This window comes from Lampris incognitus, chromosome 8 (genome assembly GCF_029633865.1).
Source record: "Lampris incognitus isolate fLamInc1 chromosome 8, fLamInc1.hap2, whole genome shotgun sequence".
NCBI classification, from domain to species: domain Eukaryota; kingdom Metazoa; phylum Chordata; class Actinopteri; order Lampriformes; family Lampridae; genus Lampris; species Lampris incognitus.
This window is the reverse complement of record NC_079218.1, coordinates 23928923-23945976: the sequence shown is the minus strand read 5'-3', so window position 1 is coordinate 23945976 and position 17054 is coordinate 23928923. Positions and strand designations below refer to the sequence as shown.

Below are 17054 nucleotides of genomic sequence, written 5' to 3'. Positions count from 1 at the left end.
TTACACATCAAAAACCCTATTTACTGGAACTATGTGGATGCTTCCAACAACTCCACCAGTAAAGCGGTTCACCCCACTATCTATACTGGAGCACAATCCATCTTCACCCAAGCCATTGTAGGTAATGTAATTAAGTTGCAGTCACTATAGTTTAGTTGAAAACTACATTAAGCAGAGACACAAAGTTTAAGTCCCAGATTAGGGCATTAAATTAAAGCTCCTTGAAATAAATATAAAAACAAAATTTGTCTTGGGCAGTGGTTTTTATTTACCCAGAGAGGCCACTCCATTACTGTCATTATCATGAAAACTTTGATTTGGTTGTCACTTCCCCTGACGCATGGTGAGAAAGGTAATAGGCAAGTTTCTTTTCACATTATATTTACCAATCAGATAAGGAGCTCGGGTGTTAACCTGAAAATGACTTGGCTATGAAGTGATTGACAAAGTTCTTGTTTGCAAGACTTTACTGTAGGGAACGTCTCACCTGACACCAGACTTGTGCATAAAAGAAATAAATCTTATTTTTATTTGTCAAATTATCTTGGGAATGCTTTTACTATCAAGCTAGAAATATGTGACAAAGCAACTTTGAGAGAACGCAACAATAAATGCTTGTATTGTGATACATTTCTCTCTAACAAACTTGTTAATAGGGTTCATTAGTAACACCTTAGACAAGCTGAAAACGCACTTGCTCTTCACAGGTAAAAATAATTCATTTTCCATGCTGAGAGAGTTAGTGATGTGTTAATGTATGCTGGTTAATTACATAATTTAATATTCAGTAATACAGGCTGGATAGATAGTGTGTGTGGGGGGGGGACGCAAGATTTAGGCAAACCCTCAACCCAACACTGTTTGAAATCTATTGAAGAATGCTGCCTTGCTTTTCACTACATGTACTTCGAGGGCTGAAAGGTTAAAGTATAATCTTGTATATGGAGATGCACATTTCTACACACAATACAGATCCTTACCCCTGAACTCCAATTAAAGACCCAATGAAGGAAAAAAAAAAGCCTTATTCAGAGATTTCAGGCTAGAGTAAAATGGAAATGCGAGTTGTTTTGCTACGAGCCACAACCATTCAAATGGGGCTGTAAAACCAATCTGGAAATACAACCCATCTGTTTGCTGGTATGGCATGATTAAAAACTCAAATCGCTAATGGTAATATGTAGTCAGAAAAGAAGATACACCTACCCCTCACACTCTTGACGGGTATGATTCTGCTTTATGATAACGCAGGTCCCTATGGCAATGAGGAGGAGAAGAATAACAGCAGAACATACTGCTATTGCTATGGCAGTCGTGTTACTCTGAGGAAGAGATCCTGAAAAAAAAATACACAATCAACATAATAAAGGACATTAGAAACCCTGACCGAACATTTTGAACAAAAGAAAAAGTTCAATAATTGCAGTGAAATCTGAATCTGAATACTTCAAACAAAAGCTGGATACAGTGTAAACAAGTCAGCTTTATTTTTTTAAACTACTGACAGTCTCTTAAGACAAACTTAGTACTATTCAAGATCTAAATTGCATGTTTGAAGTATGGCTAAACTGAAACAAGTTTATCCGAAGAACTCTACTCACTATCAAATACTAGTAACGTGTTGGTAGTGATCAAGTTAAAATTAGTTTTCATTACATTGAATGATTTGTTTTTCCAGGTCAGTGGTCAACAACCTATGACACGGATGCCCACGGTGGCATGCGAGAACATTAACACAGGCACACAGAGCAATTCAATAAAAATATTTAACATACTTTTTCAATAAAAATATGCAGATCATAAATTAGATTTCTATACTAGATCGGCCAACGCCCCGGTTACTAACGACCACCACTGGTACTATTGGCCAGCAGGGTGCCAGTGAGAACTACTACTGCTGGGCGAAGGAGAAGGAGAGGTGGAAGGCATGTCCCAAGGCAGCAAGAGAGAAGAGAGGAGGACGGGTAGGAATGTGGAGGTGAGAGTCGGAACTTTGTTGGCACTATGACTGATAAAGGGAGAGAGCTGGCTGATATGGTGGAAAGAAGAAAGGTAGGCATACTGTGTGTGCAAGAGACCTGGTGGAAGGGGAGTAAGGCCAGGAGCATCAGAGGTGGGTTCAAACTCTTCAACCATGGTGTGAATGGGAAGAGAAATGGGGTAGGAGTGATTCTGAAGGAAGAGTATGTCAAGAGTGTGTTGGAGGTGAAGAGTGTCGGACAGAGATGAGTATGAAGCTGGAAATTGAAGATTTGATGATGAATGTCATCAGCGCATATGCCCGGCAAGTTGGGTGTGAGATGGAAGAGAAAGAAGAATTCTGGAGTGAGTTGGATGAAGTGGTGTAGAGCGTATCCAAGGAGGAGAGAGTGGTGATGGGAACGGACTTCAATGGGCATGTTGGTGAAGAGAACAGAAGTGATGAGGAGGTGATGGGTAGGTATGGTGTCAAGGAGAGGAATGTGGAAGGACAGATGGTGGTGGATTTTGTGAAAAGGATGGAAATGGCTGTGGTGAATACATATTTCAAGAAGAGGGAGGAACACAGGGTGACATATAAGAATGGAGGAAGGTGCACACAGATGGACTATATCTTATGTAGGAGGCACGATTTGAAAGGCTTTGGAGACCGCAAGGTGGTGACAGCGAAGAACATAGTTAGGCAGCATCGGATGGTGGTCTGTAGGATGACTTTTGAATCAAGAAGAGAAGAGAGTGAAGGCAGAGCCAAGGATCAAATGCTGAAAATTGAAGAAGGAAGACTGTTGTGTGGAGTTCAGGGAGGAGTTAAGACAGGCACTGGGTGGTAGTGAAGAGTTGCCAGATGACTGGACAGAAATACTACTGCAGAAATAGTGAGGGAGCCAGCTAGGAAGGTACTTGGTGTGTCATTGGGACATAAGAAGGAAGACAAGGAGACTTGGTGGTGGAATGAGGAGGTACAGGAAAGTATACAGAGGAAGAGGTTGGTTAAGAAGAAGTGGGGTAGTCAGAGAGATGAAGAAAGTATACAGGAGTACAAGGAGATATGGCATAAGGCAAAGAGCGAGGTGGTGAAGGCAAAAGAAAAGGTGTATGATGAGCTGTATGAGAGGTTGGACACTAAGTAAGGAGAAAAGGACTTGTACCAATTGGCTAGACAGAGGGACCGAACTAGGAAGGATGTACAGCAGGTTAGGGTGATGAAGGATAGAGATGGAAATGTACTGACAAGCAAGAAGAGTGTGTTGAGAAGGTGAAAGGAGTATTTTGAGGGGCCGATGAATGACGAAAATGAGAGAGACAGACGGTTGGATGCTGTGGGGATAGTGAATCAGGAATTGTGGATTAGCGAGGATGAAGTAAGGGCAACTATGAACAGTGGAAAGGCGGTTGGTCCAGATGAAATACCTGTGGATGCATGGAGATGTTTAGGAGAGATGGCAGTGGAGTTAACTAGATTGTTTAATACAATATTGGAAAGTGAGAGGATGCCTGAGGAGTGCAAAAGAAGTATACTGGTACCAATTTTCAAGAATAAGGGCAATGTGCAGAACTGTTGACCAGCCACAGCATGAAGTAATGGGAAAGAGTCATGGAAGCTAGAGGAGAGGTGACGATTAGCGAGCAGCAGTATGGTTCCATGCCAGGAAAGAGCACTACAGATGCAATGTTTGCTTTGAGAATGTTGATTGAGAAGTATAGAGAAGGTCAGGAGGAGTTACATTGTGTCTTTGTGGATTTAGAGAAAGTATATGACAGGGTGCCAAGAGAGGAGGTGTGGTATTGAATGAGGAAGTCAAAAGTGGCAGATAAGTATGTAAGAGTGGTGCAGGATATGGATGAGGGCAGTGTGACAGTGGTGAGGTGTGCCAAGGTGGCGGTGGGATTACATCAAGGATTGGCTCTGAGCCCTATCATGTTTGCAATTGTGATCTGTAGTGAGCAGGTTGAGGAGAGCCTGGAGAGGTAGAGGTATGCATAAAGAATAAGCAAGAGAGGCAAGGTTGAAATGGTTTGGACATGTGCGGAGGAGAGATGCTGGGTATATTGGGAGAAGGATGCTGAATATGGAGCTGCCAGGCAAGAGGAAAGTCAAAGAAGAGATTTATGGATGTGGTGAGGGAGGACAAGTAGGTGGCTGGTGTGACAGAGGAAGTTGGAGAGGAAGAGGACTGGAAGAGATGGAAACCGACGATCTGCTGTGGCGACCCCTAACGGGAGCAGCCAGAGGTAGTAGTAGTAGTAGTAGAGATTTTTTTGATAAAACACATTTCAATATAAAATTTAGCCTAATGGTGAACTAAACAACTTGATTTAAAATACTGAAATAATTAATTAGTCCCAAAATACACCATTGCTTTTGACAGCAAGAGAGTGCACACAATTGATGTGGTCTATCATACCCCTCCTCCCCACCTCACTCTGACTTGCCGACGAGCGCAGCATTACAGCAGTAGTGAAAACGTAGCATAGGTAGCCAGTTTGTTTTTTTTTGCTTTATGTCAAGAACAACTGATGATGGCAGAAGCAATATTGTCTATTATTTGCCTCTTTCAGCCATCTTGGAGAAACGAATTTGGATTTATTTCACGAAAGGAGCTGTGTGCACTCTGCTGCAAAAACTTTGTGTCGAATTTCAAGTGTAAAAGGTCATTTGATTTTGAAACAAGGCACGAGAAAAACTTCGAAGATAAGGTTGATAAAGCTGAATCAATCAAGAGGACAGCAGCCCAGTATGGGAAGCAAAGCAGTGTGTTTACAACCCGATGTGCCACCAAAAACCAAGCTACAGAGGGCAGCTGTAAAGTCGTACAGTGCAATGCTAAACATGGGAAGCCATTCTCCGATGGAGAGTACATAAAGGAGACTTTCTTCAGCAGCTTGGAGGTCATATTTGATGGGTTACCAAACAAAGACACAATCATCAACAAGCTCAAAGAACTGCCCGTTTCTGCAAGAACTGTAGAAAGGTGCATTACAGACATGGCTGAAACGTAAGGCACCAGCAAACTCTTGCATTGAAAGATGTGTCGGTATTCAGCGTAGCTCTTGACGAGAGTGTGGATGTAAACAACATTCTACATCTAGCAGTGGCTACCAGATATTGTGACAAACAAGGGTCGCGCTAAATCGGTAAGACTGAATTAATTTTCTTTTGTGCCCTAGTAATTTTCATACATTTGCACAAATAATAAAGTGTGTGTGTGCGTGTGTGTATGTATGTAGAGTGCAGATCGTTTGGCATGCAGAATCTAGACGGGGAGACAAGCAGAAGCAGTAAATAAATAGATAAATGCTCATTAAGAAAATGAACTGACACTCGGGTCTGTGATTCTTTTCTAAACTTTGTGAAGTGGCACGCAACATCCAAAAGGTTTACGACCCCTAGTGTAGGTATTCACCCTTTTGAATGAACAAAACAAAATATCAAAATCAAGCTTTCTAATACCGAGTAGCTTGGAAGTCCATTTACCTTTAGGAACAACCCTGAGCACAGTGCGAGATGGAATGACTACGAAATCTGGGGGGTTCTTCACATCACAGTAGTAGGTGCCATTGTCGCTGAATTGAATCTTGGACAGCTGGATTGAAGCATCCTTCTTATTTAGGTCTCCAATGAACTGCAGCCTCTCTCTGTACTCTGGTGTTGGGAATTCCTTTCCATTGAAGAAGAAAATCTAAGAAGACAGAATTCATGTCAATATTGAGTTAGATACCATACATGATCCAGAAGAAGGAAAAACCCAGCCTAAAAGCAGCAAAAGGCAACTTTCACATTAAAAGTATAACAATAAATATGATATATTTAACATCATTAGTCTGAGTCGATAAGTGTTCCTTTGTGCACATAACTACATCACCTGTGTTAGCCTGAAATGTCCTGAGATATTTGGGGTATAGGCTTTAAAATCTGCCATGGTGCTGCCAAGGGTGAGGGATGTTATGGCTGTCAAGGTGAGGAAAGTGCCACAGCAAAAAAGAGTCATATCAGCAACAACATGGGGGAAACACCAATGAAACCGGTACAGCAAAGCTACATGTGCAACAGACAGAGCCCATACAAAAACTCATAGCTTTTCCATAATGATTCTGTTGAAAGGGGTTATAAGGGCTGAGAAGCGACTCAGGGCAGGGCAGGCAGGACTCAGGACAGGCAGGATGCTAACCAATCTGCTGGTTTTCTACTTTGCAAGCTAGCTGGCAATTACATTATCCAGCAGAGTTCAAACTAGGGTTTAACCAGGCTATATTAACCGGTGGGTTGGATGATAGGCCAGTAAGTATATTATGTTATATTCATTTTAACAAACTCAAATCTGTGGCAGTTTTAGAACGCCTCCCAAATAAGTTTTTCTATTGGTAACATTTCCGCATTCTCTGTGAATAGAAAAAGCCTTAGACTTGTTAGACCTGAACTATTAGCTTAGCTGAAATACGGGATCAGTAGCAAAAACAAACATAGTTGCACTGAGCACTTTCCACTAGGATTGTCAAGGTGATAATTATTTTCTATTTTGATTCTGAATCTGAATTCTGATTAATCTGGTGCTGCAACTCATCAGTCCTGTTGCTCAAAATATAACTGATGCCTTTTTTTGTTAGAACATTAGCTCTCCTCACTGAAGACAGCTATGACATTTTGATATTGACACCTTTTACCTTTCTCAAATTAAATCGCCAGTGTCTTCACGTTCTCCATCAATGTTGAGCACAAAACCAAAACGCTTTCTCAAGTAGGCTAGAATTTGTTTGCAACTAAAACCTCTGCAGGGTTTGGGAAACACCCCTGCCTGAATGAGATCGCAGTTATTGTACTGAGTTTATGTTTTATCTGATACGAGCAGGCAACATCATGTAACAGGAGACACAAACGCCTCATGTTGCTGATCAATGATCAGTACGTGGGCATGTTACTGCATAAGCCTTTTCAATTGACCCATTCCCTAGATATCATCCATTGAGCATGATATGCATTTTCATTTTGCACTTATCTACTACTACTACTTTCAGCTGCTCTCATTAGGGGTCGCCACAGCGGATCATCCGTTTTCATTTCTTCCTGTCCTCTACATCTTCCTCTGTCACACCAGCCACCTACATGTCCTCCCTCACCTCATCCTCTTTTCCTCTTCCCTGGCAGCTCCATATTCAGCATTCATTTTGTACTTATGAAACAACATTATAGACAGTGTAGAGTCAACACTGGTGTTTACCACATGCCTTTACAAAAACTATCCACTGGGGGGGCGTCCGGATAGCGTGGCGGTCTATCCCACTGCCTACCAGCACGGGGATTGCCGGTTCGACTCCCCATGTTACCTCTGGCTTGGTCGGGCATCCCTACAGAAATAATTGTTTGTGTCTGCAGGTGGGAAGCGAGATGTGAGTATGTGTCCTGGTCGCTGCACTAGCGCTTCCTCTGGTGGGTCAGGGCGCCTGTTCGAGGGAGAGGGGGAACTGGGGGGAATAGTGTGATCCTTCCAGGTGCTATGTCCCCCTGGCGAAACTCCTGTCAGGAGAAAAGAAGCGGCTGGCGACTCGACATGTATCGGAGAAGACATGTGGTAGTCTGCAGCCCTCCCCAGATCGGCAGAGGGGGTAGAGCAGTGATCAAGATGGCTTGGAAGAGTGGGGTAATTGGCCAAGTACAATTGGAGAGAAAAAAAAAAACTATCCACTGCAGCAAGTCAACTTTACACATTCTCTTAAAGAAAGGCACCAAGGTACAGATTGAACTGTGTTAATAGACCCATTACTGTACCATGTATCTATTAAATCAATCTTAATCTTATAGCGCCCCTTAAATATGTACTCAAACACTGCAACTTACTTGTTGCATGGAAACAGAAATAAGTCAATTTGCTTAAAATAGGGCAATTTAATTTTCTTTTGTTAAAGAGGTACTAAACATGTGTTTTTTGAGCTGTAAAATAAATGATAAAACTGTACAGTGGAGGATGTAAGAAAGGAGACGAGACCGCTTTTCCTTTCGACCACACAGCCATGGGGTCTTTTATTTCCTCCGACTCATTTTAAGTGAACAGTTTACAATAACAAAACCTCAGCCTCGTGTCTACCCACAATCCCCCTTGCTAACCCCCTCCCACTGTCTTAAAGGGACCATCTTTGGTCCGCATGGTGACTATGTAACCTGCAAGTAGGTCACTCCACACGCCCCCTCAGAATTCAAAATGACAAAAAAAAAAAAAATCAACGTGGTGGGGGATGAATAATGCGGCTGAAACGGCTCCTCTTGAAAGGTGTAGGGGCAGGGGGGCGTCCACGCTGAGGGGGCTGGGCCACACGGAAGGGACCGCCATAGGGTACGGTGGTTGTGGTGCCGGATGAAGACATACCCGGCCAACTGCAGGTCTTTGGGGATATAAGACTGAGGGAGGCAGTGCCACAAAGTTGGGACTGGAGTGAAAACGCCGGCACGGCGGGCAGCAGACCAGGGTGTCGAGCCGTCCGGGAGAAATTCCCCCGGGACCCGCAGTGGCTGGCCATAAACCAGCTCGGCCGACAAGGACTGGAAGTCTTCCTTAGGGACGGTCTGCAGGCCAAGCATGTCCCATGGGAACTGGTCAACCCAGCTGCTGTCTTTGAGGCTGGCACGAACAGCAGCCTTCATAGAACGATGAAACCGCTCACATAAACTGTTGCCTTGCAGGTTGTACGCCATGGTGCGGTGGAGCTTCACCCCTAGGCTTTTAGCGCTTGCAGTCCAGAGATCAGATGTGAACTGCAGGCCCCAGTCAGAAGTGAGGTCAGATGGCGTGCCAAACCAGGCTACCCAGGACTCAATGAACGCCCGGGCCACCTCGGCAGACATGGTGGATGACAACGGAATAACCTCTGGCCACCTAATTGGTCCTGTCCACCATGGTGAGGAGGTGAGTGAAACCCCGGGAGGAGGGAAGGGGTCCCACTAGGTCCACACTGACATGGTCGAAACCCCTCCCGGGCACCAGGAACAGCACCAGGGGTGCCTTGGTGTGGCGGTGAACCTTGGAGCGCTGACACACCACACAGGTGCCCGCCCAGTCCTTGACATCCTTCCTGAGGCCATGCCACACGAACTTGGCCCCCACCAGTTTCGTTGACGTCTTCACGCTTGGGTGTGAAAGGCCATGGACGGCGTCAAAAAACCCGCCGCCGCCAGCCAGTGGGCACCATGGGCAGGGGCTGATCTGTGGAAATGTAACACAGAAGCGTGGCCCCGGCGTCGTCGAACACAACATCCTTCAACTGCAGGCCGGTGTCAGTGGTCTGGTAGGCCTGCACCTCTGTGTCAGCAGCCTGGTCTGAAGCCATGGCTGCGCAGTTGAGTCCCAAGTGGATGGCCCCCACTATCGTCCGGGAGAGGCAGTCGGCGATGAAGTTGTCCTTGCTGGCGACGTGCCAGATGTCAGTGGTGAACTCTGAGATGTAAGAGAGCTGGCGCTGCTGGCGCCCAGACCATGGCTCGGTGGATTTGGCCATGGCGAATCTCAGCACCTTGTGGTCCAAAAACACAGAGAACCGGCGGGTTTCCAGTAGGAACCGGAAGAGCCGGATGGCGAGAAACAGGTCAAGAAGCTCCCGGTTGAAGGTGCTGTACTTCCTCTCACTGCTGCGCAGTTGGCAGCTGAAAAAAGCGAGCGGCTGCCAGGCTGCACCCACCCACTGCTCATACACAGCCCCTTCGGCGTAATCTGAGGAATCCGTGGTGAATGCTACAGGGGCAGTTGGTGATGGGTGCGCCAACAGGCGACGTCAGCCAGCACAGCCTTATCATCCTCAAATGCCTGGTTTCTCTCTTCTGACTAGTCCACTGGGCCCTGGGGTCCCTACCCTTCAGAGCCTCATACAGGGGGCACATGAGGTGAGCCACCCGGGGAATGTACCTGTTGTAAAAGTTCACCATGCCCAGGAACTCCTGCAGGGTCTTCACCGTGTTTGGGCGTGGCAATCTGGCGATGGCGTCCACCTTGTCAGGGAGGGGGGTCGCTCTGTCCTTTGTAACCCGGTGCCCGAGAAAGTCAATGGCTGGCAGGCCCAACTGGTACTTCGCCGGGTTGATGATGAGCCCATGCTGGCTGAGCCGCTTGAAAAGCTGCTGGAGGTGGATCAGGTGCTCCGCCGCGGACGTACTGGCCACGACAATGTTGTCAAGGTAAACAAACAGCAACAGCATATACCGCAGCACAGAGTCCATGAGCCGCTGAAAGGTCTACACAGCCCCCTTTAGCCCAAACGGCATCCTCAGGAATTCGAACAGGCCGAACGTCGTGATACTGCCGTCTTCGGCACATCCTGCGGGCGAACCGGCACCTGGTGGTATCCGTGCATGAGGTCCACCTTGAAGAAGATGACCGCCCCCGCCAAGTGCACGGAAAAGTCCTGGATGTGCGGGACGGGCTAGTGGTCTGACATCGTGGCGTTGTTGAGGCGGCGGTAACCACCACTTGGGCGCCAGCCGCTGTTAGCCTTCGTGACCATATGCAGGGGGGAGGCCCACAGACTGTTGGAGCAGCACACGATACCGAGGCGCTCCATGTTGGCAAACTCCTCCCTGGCGACGGCGAGCTTGGCTGGGTTGAGGCGTCGTGCACGGGCGTAGACTGGGGGGCCAGTGGTAATGATGTAGTGTTCCACTCCGTGCTTGGTGACTGCTGACGACAAGATGAGCATTGTGAAGTCTGGAAACTCAGTGAGCAAACACTGAAATTCATCCCCGGTGGTAAGCATGTTGGACAAGGCGATGGGACCCGCCTCCCCCAGCATACATGGCTAGGAGCAGAAGGAGACGGCGTCAATCAAGTGGCGGTTTTTAACGTCCACCAAGAGTCCATAAGCGCGCAGAAAATCCACACCCAGGAGGGGAATGGACACCTTTGCCATCACAAAGTCCCAGCCGAATCTCTGACCTCCAAAAACCACCTCCACATACCTCGTGCCATAGGTGCGGACGGGGGTGCCGTTGGCAGCATCCGTGGGGGGGCCGAATCTGCCAGCCATCGCGTCCACTGGTGTCACAGGCAGGATGCTCCGCTGCGCATCCGAATCAACTAGCAACCGCCGGCCGGAGATGGTGTCCTGAATAAACAGCAGCCTGCCTTCCTGGCCAACGCTCAGAGCTACTACTGAGTGCCGGCCCTGGCTTTTCCCACCCAACTGAAAGCGCAAGGCACACGGCATTGCTTGGCTTTGACTTCAAACCTAGCATGGTAGAAGCACAGTCCTCCTGAGTCCTGCTGCCGACGAGAAACTGCTGCAGCCTTACAAGGCGGTGATGGAAGAGCACGGGCAGGCAGCAGAGCGGCCGCACACCACTGTCGGCTGGCCAGAAAAATCCTGTCAGCCTCCACGGCCAGCTCCCGAAAGTTGTTGGTGGTGGACAACTTGGAGCTAGCCAAGGCAGCACGGACGTGGGAGGGGAGCTCACAGAGGAACAGCTGGCCAAAAGGAAGGCGGGGGCCGCACGAATGCAGCATAGTCAGCATCTTGTCCATTAGCTCCAATGGCTTGCCGTCTCCCAAGCCTTGCAAAGAAAACAACCAGTCCGCCCGATCCACCTCTGCTAGCTCAAAAGCCTGCAGCAAGAAGCTCTTAATTGTGCCGTACTTATCCACGGGCGGCGGGGCTTGCAGCAGGCCCAATATCCGTGACGCCGTAGATGATCCGAGTGCTACTACAACGTAGTAGTACTTGGTCTCTTCCACGGTGATGTTCCTAATAGCAAACTGGGCTTCGATGTGAGCGAACCACGCTGCTGCAGCCATTTCCCAGAAGTCAGACAGTTTTAGCAAGACGGCGTTAGCCACTGCCACTGCACTGGTAGCTTCATTCACCATGGCTCATGTCGGGGTCACCAATGTGGAGGATGTAAGAAAGGCGACGAGACCACTTCTCCTTTTGACCACACTGGCGTGGGGTTGTTTATTTCCTCCAACTCATTTTAAGTGAACAGTTTACAATAACAAAACCTCAGCCTCGTGTCTACCCACAATCCCCCTTGCTAACCCCTCTCACTGTCTTCAAGGGACTGTCTCTGGTCCGTGTGGTGAATATGTAACCTGCAAGTAGGTCACTACAGTACAGTGATAAAACACATCAATACTGGTGTTTAATATTGACATTTCTTACCAAATTATAAAAATCGGCATTTCATGGGTTCAAAATGGCTCAACACGCCATCTGATGTCAGTACTTGGTTGAGGCACCCTTGGCAGCGATTAGAGCCTCAAGTCTTCTTGGGTATGAAGCCACAAGCTTGGCACACCTATATTTGGGGTATTTCTCCCATTCTTCTCTGCAGATCCTCTCGAGCTCTGTAAGGTTAGATGGGGAGTGTCGCTGCACAGCTATTTTCAGGTCTTTCCAGAGATGTTCAATGGGGTTCAAGTCTGGGCTCTGGCTGGGCCACTCAAAGACATTCACAGACTTGTCCCGAAGCCACTCCTTCGTTGTCTTGGCTGTGTGCTTAGGGTTGTTGTCATGTGGAAAGGTACACCTTCGCCCCAGTCTGAGGTCCTGAGCGCTCTGGAGCAGGTTTACATCAAGGATCTCTCTGTACTTTGCTCCATTCATCTTTCCCTCGATCCTGACTAGTCTCTCAGTTCCTGCCACTGAAAAACATCCCCACAGCATGATGCTGCCACCACCATGCTTAACTGTAGGGATGATATTAGCAAGGTGATGAGAGGTGCCTGGTTTCCTCCAGACATGACATTTGGCATTCAGGCCAAAGAGTTCAATCTTGGTTTCATCAGACCAGAGAATCTTGTTTCTCATGGTCTGAGAGTCCTTTAGGTGCTTTCTGGCAAACTCCAAGCGGGCTGTCATGTGCCTTTTACTGAGCAGAGGCTTCCGTCTGGCCACTCTACCATAAAGGCCGGATTGGTGAAGTGCTGCAGGGATGGTTGTCCTTCTGGAAGGTTCTCCCATCTCCACAGAGGAACGCTGGAGCTCTGTCAGAGTGACCATCAGGTTCTTGGTCACCTCCCTGACCAAGGCCCTTCTGCCCCGATTGCTCAGTTTGGCTGGGCGGCCAGCTCTAGGAAGAGTCCTGGTGGATCCAAACTTCTTCCATTTACGAATGATGGAGACCACTGTGCTCTTCGGGACCTTCAAAGCTGTAGAATTTTTTTTGTACCCTTCCCCAGATCTGTGCCTCGATACAGTCCTGTCTTTGAGAGCCACAGACAATTCCTTTGACCTCATGGCTTGGTTTCTGCTCTGACATGCACTGTCAACAGTGGGACCATATATAGACAGGTGTGTGCCTTTCCAAATCATGTCCAATCAATTGAATTTACTACAGGTGGACTCCAATCAAGATGTAGAAACATCTCAAGGATGATCAGTGGAAACAGGATGAACCTGAGCTCAATTTTGAGTGTCATAGCAAAGGGTGTGAATACTTATGTACATGCAATATTTCAGTTTTTTATTTTCAATAAATTTGCAAAAATTTCTACAAAACCTTTTTCACTTTGTCATTATTGGGTATTGTGTGTAGATTGATGAGAAAAAAATGAATTTAATCCATTTTGGAATAAGGCTGTAACATAACAAAATGTGGGGAAAGTGAAGGGGTGTAAATACTTTCCGGATGCACTGTAGCTCAAAGACTATCGCAGTAGAAATGGAGCTATGTTCACACTAAGTAAAATTTCCAAGCCTGTATTCTGTAAAGCAATCCCTGTATTTCCTGAGAGATTTCGTACCCTGTGGCAGACAAATTGAATAGTGAAAACAAGGCTTCTCTGGAACTGAACTGAATGATGATCGTGTCGCTCTCCCATAGTAATCACACTATGCAACCAAAATGAGATACAAACAGAAGCTGCTGAGCTACTCTACAACTTGTAAAGAGCCAAACCACAAGTACAGCTGAAAAAGATGAAAGTCCCTAAATAATATTTTTGACAAGTTTGTCAGCCCTGTGATGGCCTGGCAGCCTGTCCAGGGTTTCTCCCTGCCTGCCGCCCAATGACTGCTGCGATAAGACTACAGCATCCTTACAACCTTGACAGCAGAATAAGTGGTTTGGATAATGGATGGATGGATGTTAAAGCAAAATTTTACCTGGTGTTGTTTTGATTATTTTCCTTCTTTCCAGCTTCAACAACATTGCGAGAGGTAATTTTTCTACTTTGCTAACTTTTAGATCTAGCCAACATCCAAGCAGAAGATCAAATGGATAACAGCCAAACGATACAATTTAATTAACAAGTGACAGCTGCAACATGTTATGCTGCAGTTTGCAGGCAGTCTTTAAAGCCAACCCCCCTCCCCCAATCTAAATGGCCATAATCAACACCATTATTCTATATACAGGTATAGGAGTGTTCTTGCCATTATTCTATCAAGCAGGCTGAAACCACAGGGGCAAAGACAAATATTTCTAGGAAATATTATTAACATCTAAGCCAAGAAAAGACTTACTAGATGGGGAAGCTCGAGGGATCCAGCCGGCTGAAAGGTCCAGGTTACTATAGCTCCACTGCTGACCACGTCTTGGGATTTGAAAGAACATTTAAGGATACCTGTGGTGCCATTCTCAAAAACCACTTCTGCAACAGTATATATTTCAATTGCTGATGTGGGGGTTGTACCTGTTGATAAAATGAGGAAGCAAAAGTGATTTTTCTGATTGCAGTTATCAAAATGAATCAGGGTACTGGTGTAACTGAGCGCCCTGATTTGGTGAGTACTCACCAAATGCACATTTGACAAAACCATTAGTACTTAATTGACAGCAGGCGGAGCTGGAGGTGGCAGAGTTGAAGATACTAAGATTTTCATTGGGAGTGATGAAGAAGGACAGGATTAGTAACGATTATATTGGAGGGACAGCTCAGGTTGGACAGTTTGGAGACAAAGCAAGAGAGGCAAGATTGAGATGGCTTAGACATGTGTGGAGGAGAGATGCTGGGTATATTGGGGGAAGGATGCTGAATATGGAGCTGCCAGGAAAGAGGAAAAGAAGGCGGCCAACGAGGAGGTTTATGGGTGTGGTGAAGGAGGACATGCAGGTGGCTGGTGTGACAAAGGAAGATGCAGAGGACAGGAAGAAATGGAAACAGATGATCCGCTGTGGTGACTTCTAACGGGAGCAGCCGAAAGTAGTAGTAGATTAGTACTTAATTGACAAATCTTTGTATCAGGCTAGATATCAACTCTGAAACTTTAGAAGAAGAGACAATTTTTCATACAGCTTTTTGAACACACACACACACACACACACACTGCGGAGTGGTGGCAGAAGGAATGTTTTCTCTGCATTTTTTCCATCTGCACTCTCAAGTCAATTTTATTTGTATAGCCCAATACCACAAATTAGAAATTTGTCTCAAGGGGCTTTACAGCAACACAACATCCTGTCCTCAGACCCTCACATCGGATAAGGAACAACTGCCTAAAAAAAAAACAACAACCCTTTAACAGGGAGAAAAAATAGGAAGAAACCTCAGGGAGAGCAACAGAGGAGGGATCTCTCTCCCAAGATGGACAACGTGCAATGGATGTTGTGTTTACACAATTTATAGAATACAAAATTGAAAGAGGATAACAGAATTATAATGCAATTATAAAATATATGAAGAATATGATGAGGAGGATGCCAAGCAGTGTCCAGATGCCCCCAGAACAGCCCAGGACCCGAGCTAATGTCTTTTTATTCCCCTCGTCTCTTCTCCGTTGTATGTGAATGGCGTGATGCGAGTCTCTCTTGTGTGCATGTGTAGTCTGTCCTACTGTTAGGTCTACAAGGTGATGGTGGTCATGTGGCTCTCGTCCTGAGCTGTTCCGGCAGCATCTGGATACTGCCTGGCATCCTCATCATATTCTTTATATACATTATAATTCCACTATTGTTCTGTTATCCTCTTTCAATGTTATATTCTGTAAATTGCGTACACACAACATCCATTGTTGTTGTGTACACACAACAACTCAGTCCCACTCACTATGCTCTGCCAATGAAAGGCGCCTGGCACTTCCGCCACACCGGGGCCCGAAGTCACTAGCCAGACTCTTTTCTTCTGTAGTTCCCTGGTGGTTGAACGAGTTACCAAATGCCATTCGATCCGCTGAGTCCCTCTCCATCTTTAAGAAGCTAAAGACACAGGTCTTTCTCAACCACCTCCACACTTGATGGTATTAAAAAAATAAAGCGCTTCTATGCATCTTTGCCTTTGTGCACTGCCTGTTGACATCTAAGTCCTATCGGACTTGAACCTAGTTTTTTTTTAAAAAAAATTTATACTTATTTGCATTGTTGCCTCCTGACTAGATCCTTGCTTGTGTTGCATTAACTCTCAAATGTATGTCACTTTGGATAAAAGGAAATTGTAAATTGTAATCCATTGCACATCTGTCCATCTTGGGAGAGAGATCCCTCTCTCACTGAGGTTTCTTCCCATTTATTCTCCCTGTTAAAGGTTTTTTTTTTAGCGAGTTGTTCCTTATCCGATGCAAGGTTTGTTGCAAATTTGTAACTCACGATAATGGGCAATACAAACAATTTTTAACATTTTTTTGGGATTTCCCCCCCTTTTTCTCCCCAATTGTGTCCAGCCAATTACCCCACTCTATCGAGCCATCCCAGTCGTTGCTCCACCCCCTCTGCAGACTACCACGTCCCTTCCGATACATGTGGAGGAGTCGCCAGCCACTTCTTTTCACCTGACAGTGAGGCGTTTCACCAGGGGGACATGGCATGTGGAAGGATCACGCTATTCCCCCCCAGTTCCCCCTGCCCCCTGAACAGGTGCCCCAACCATGACCAGAGGCACCAGTGCAGCGACCAGGACACATATCCACATCCAAAGCTGGGGGGCGAGGTGGTGGTACTAGCCTGCTAATCTCCCCGAAATAGAAATACTCTTGTTTCCATTACACAATTTTCTCCGCCCTCTTGAATTTCATGCTGTTACTGTCTCTTAGCCAGTCAAACTCAGCATTGTGGTTGTGTACCACCCACCAGACCCCCTTGGTGAGTTTCTGGAGGAGCTTGACACACTTGTCTTGCACTTCCCTGTTGATGACTCTGTACTTATCCTTCTCAGTGACTTCAACATTCA

At 46.3% G+C, this 17054-nt stretch overlaps 1 protein-coding gene across 1 annotated transcript in view; it reads right to left on the bottom strand.

Moving 5' to 3' along the window:
• Positions 1 to 17054, bottom strand: part of mpzl1l (myelin protein zero-like 1 like) — a 29627-nt gene that overhangs the window by 3589 nt on the left and 8984 nt on the right. Inside the window, exons 2-4 of the mRNA XM_056285360.1 lie at positions 14416 to 14585; positions 5456 to 5660; positions 1207 to 1336 (exon numbers count right to left, since the gene is read on the bottom strand). Coding sequence (XP_056141335.1) covers positions 1207 to 1336; positions 5456 to 5660; positions 14416 to 14585 — 505 coding nt within the window. The remainder of the gene's footprint in view (positions 1 to 1206; positions 1337 to 5455; positions 5661 to 14415; positions 14586 to 17054) is intronic.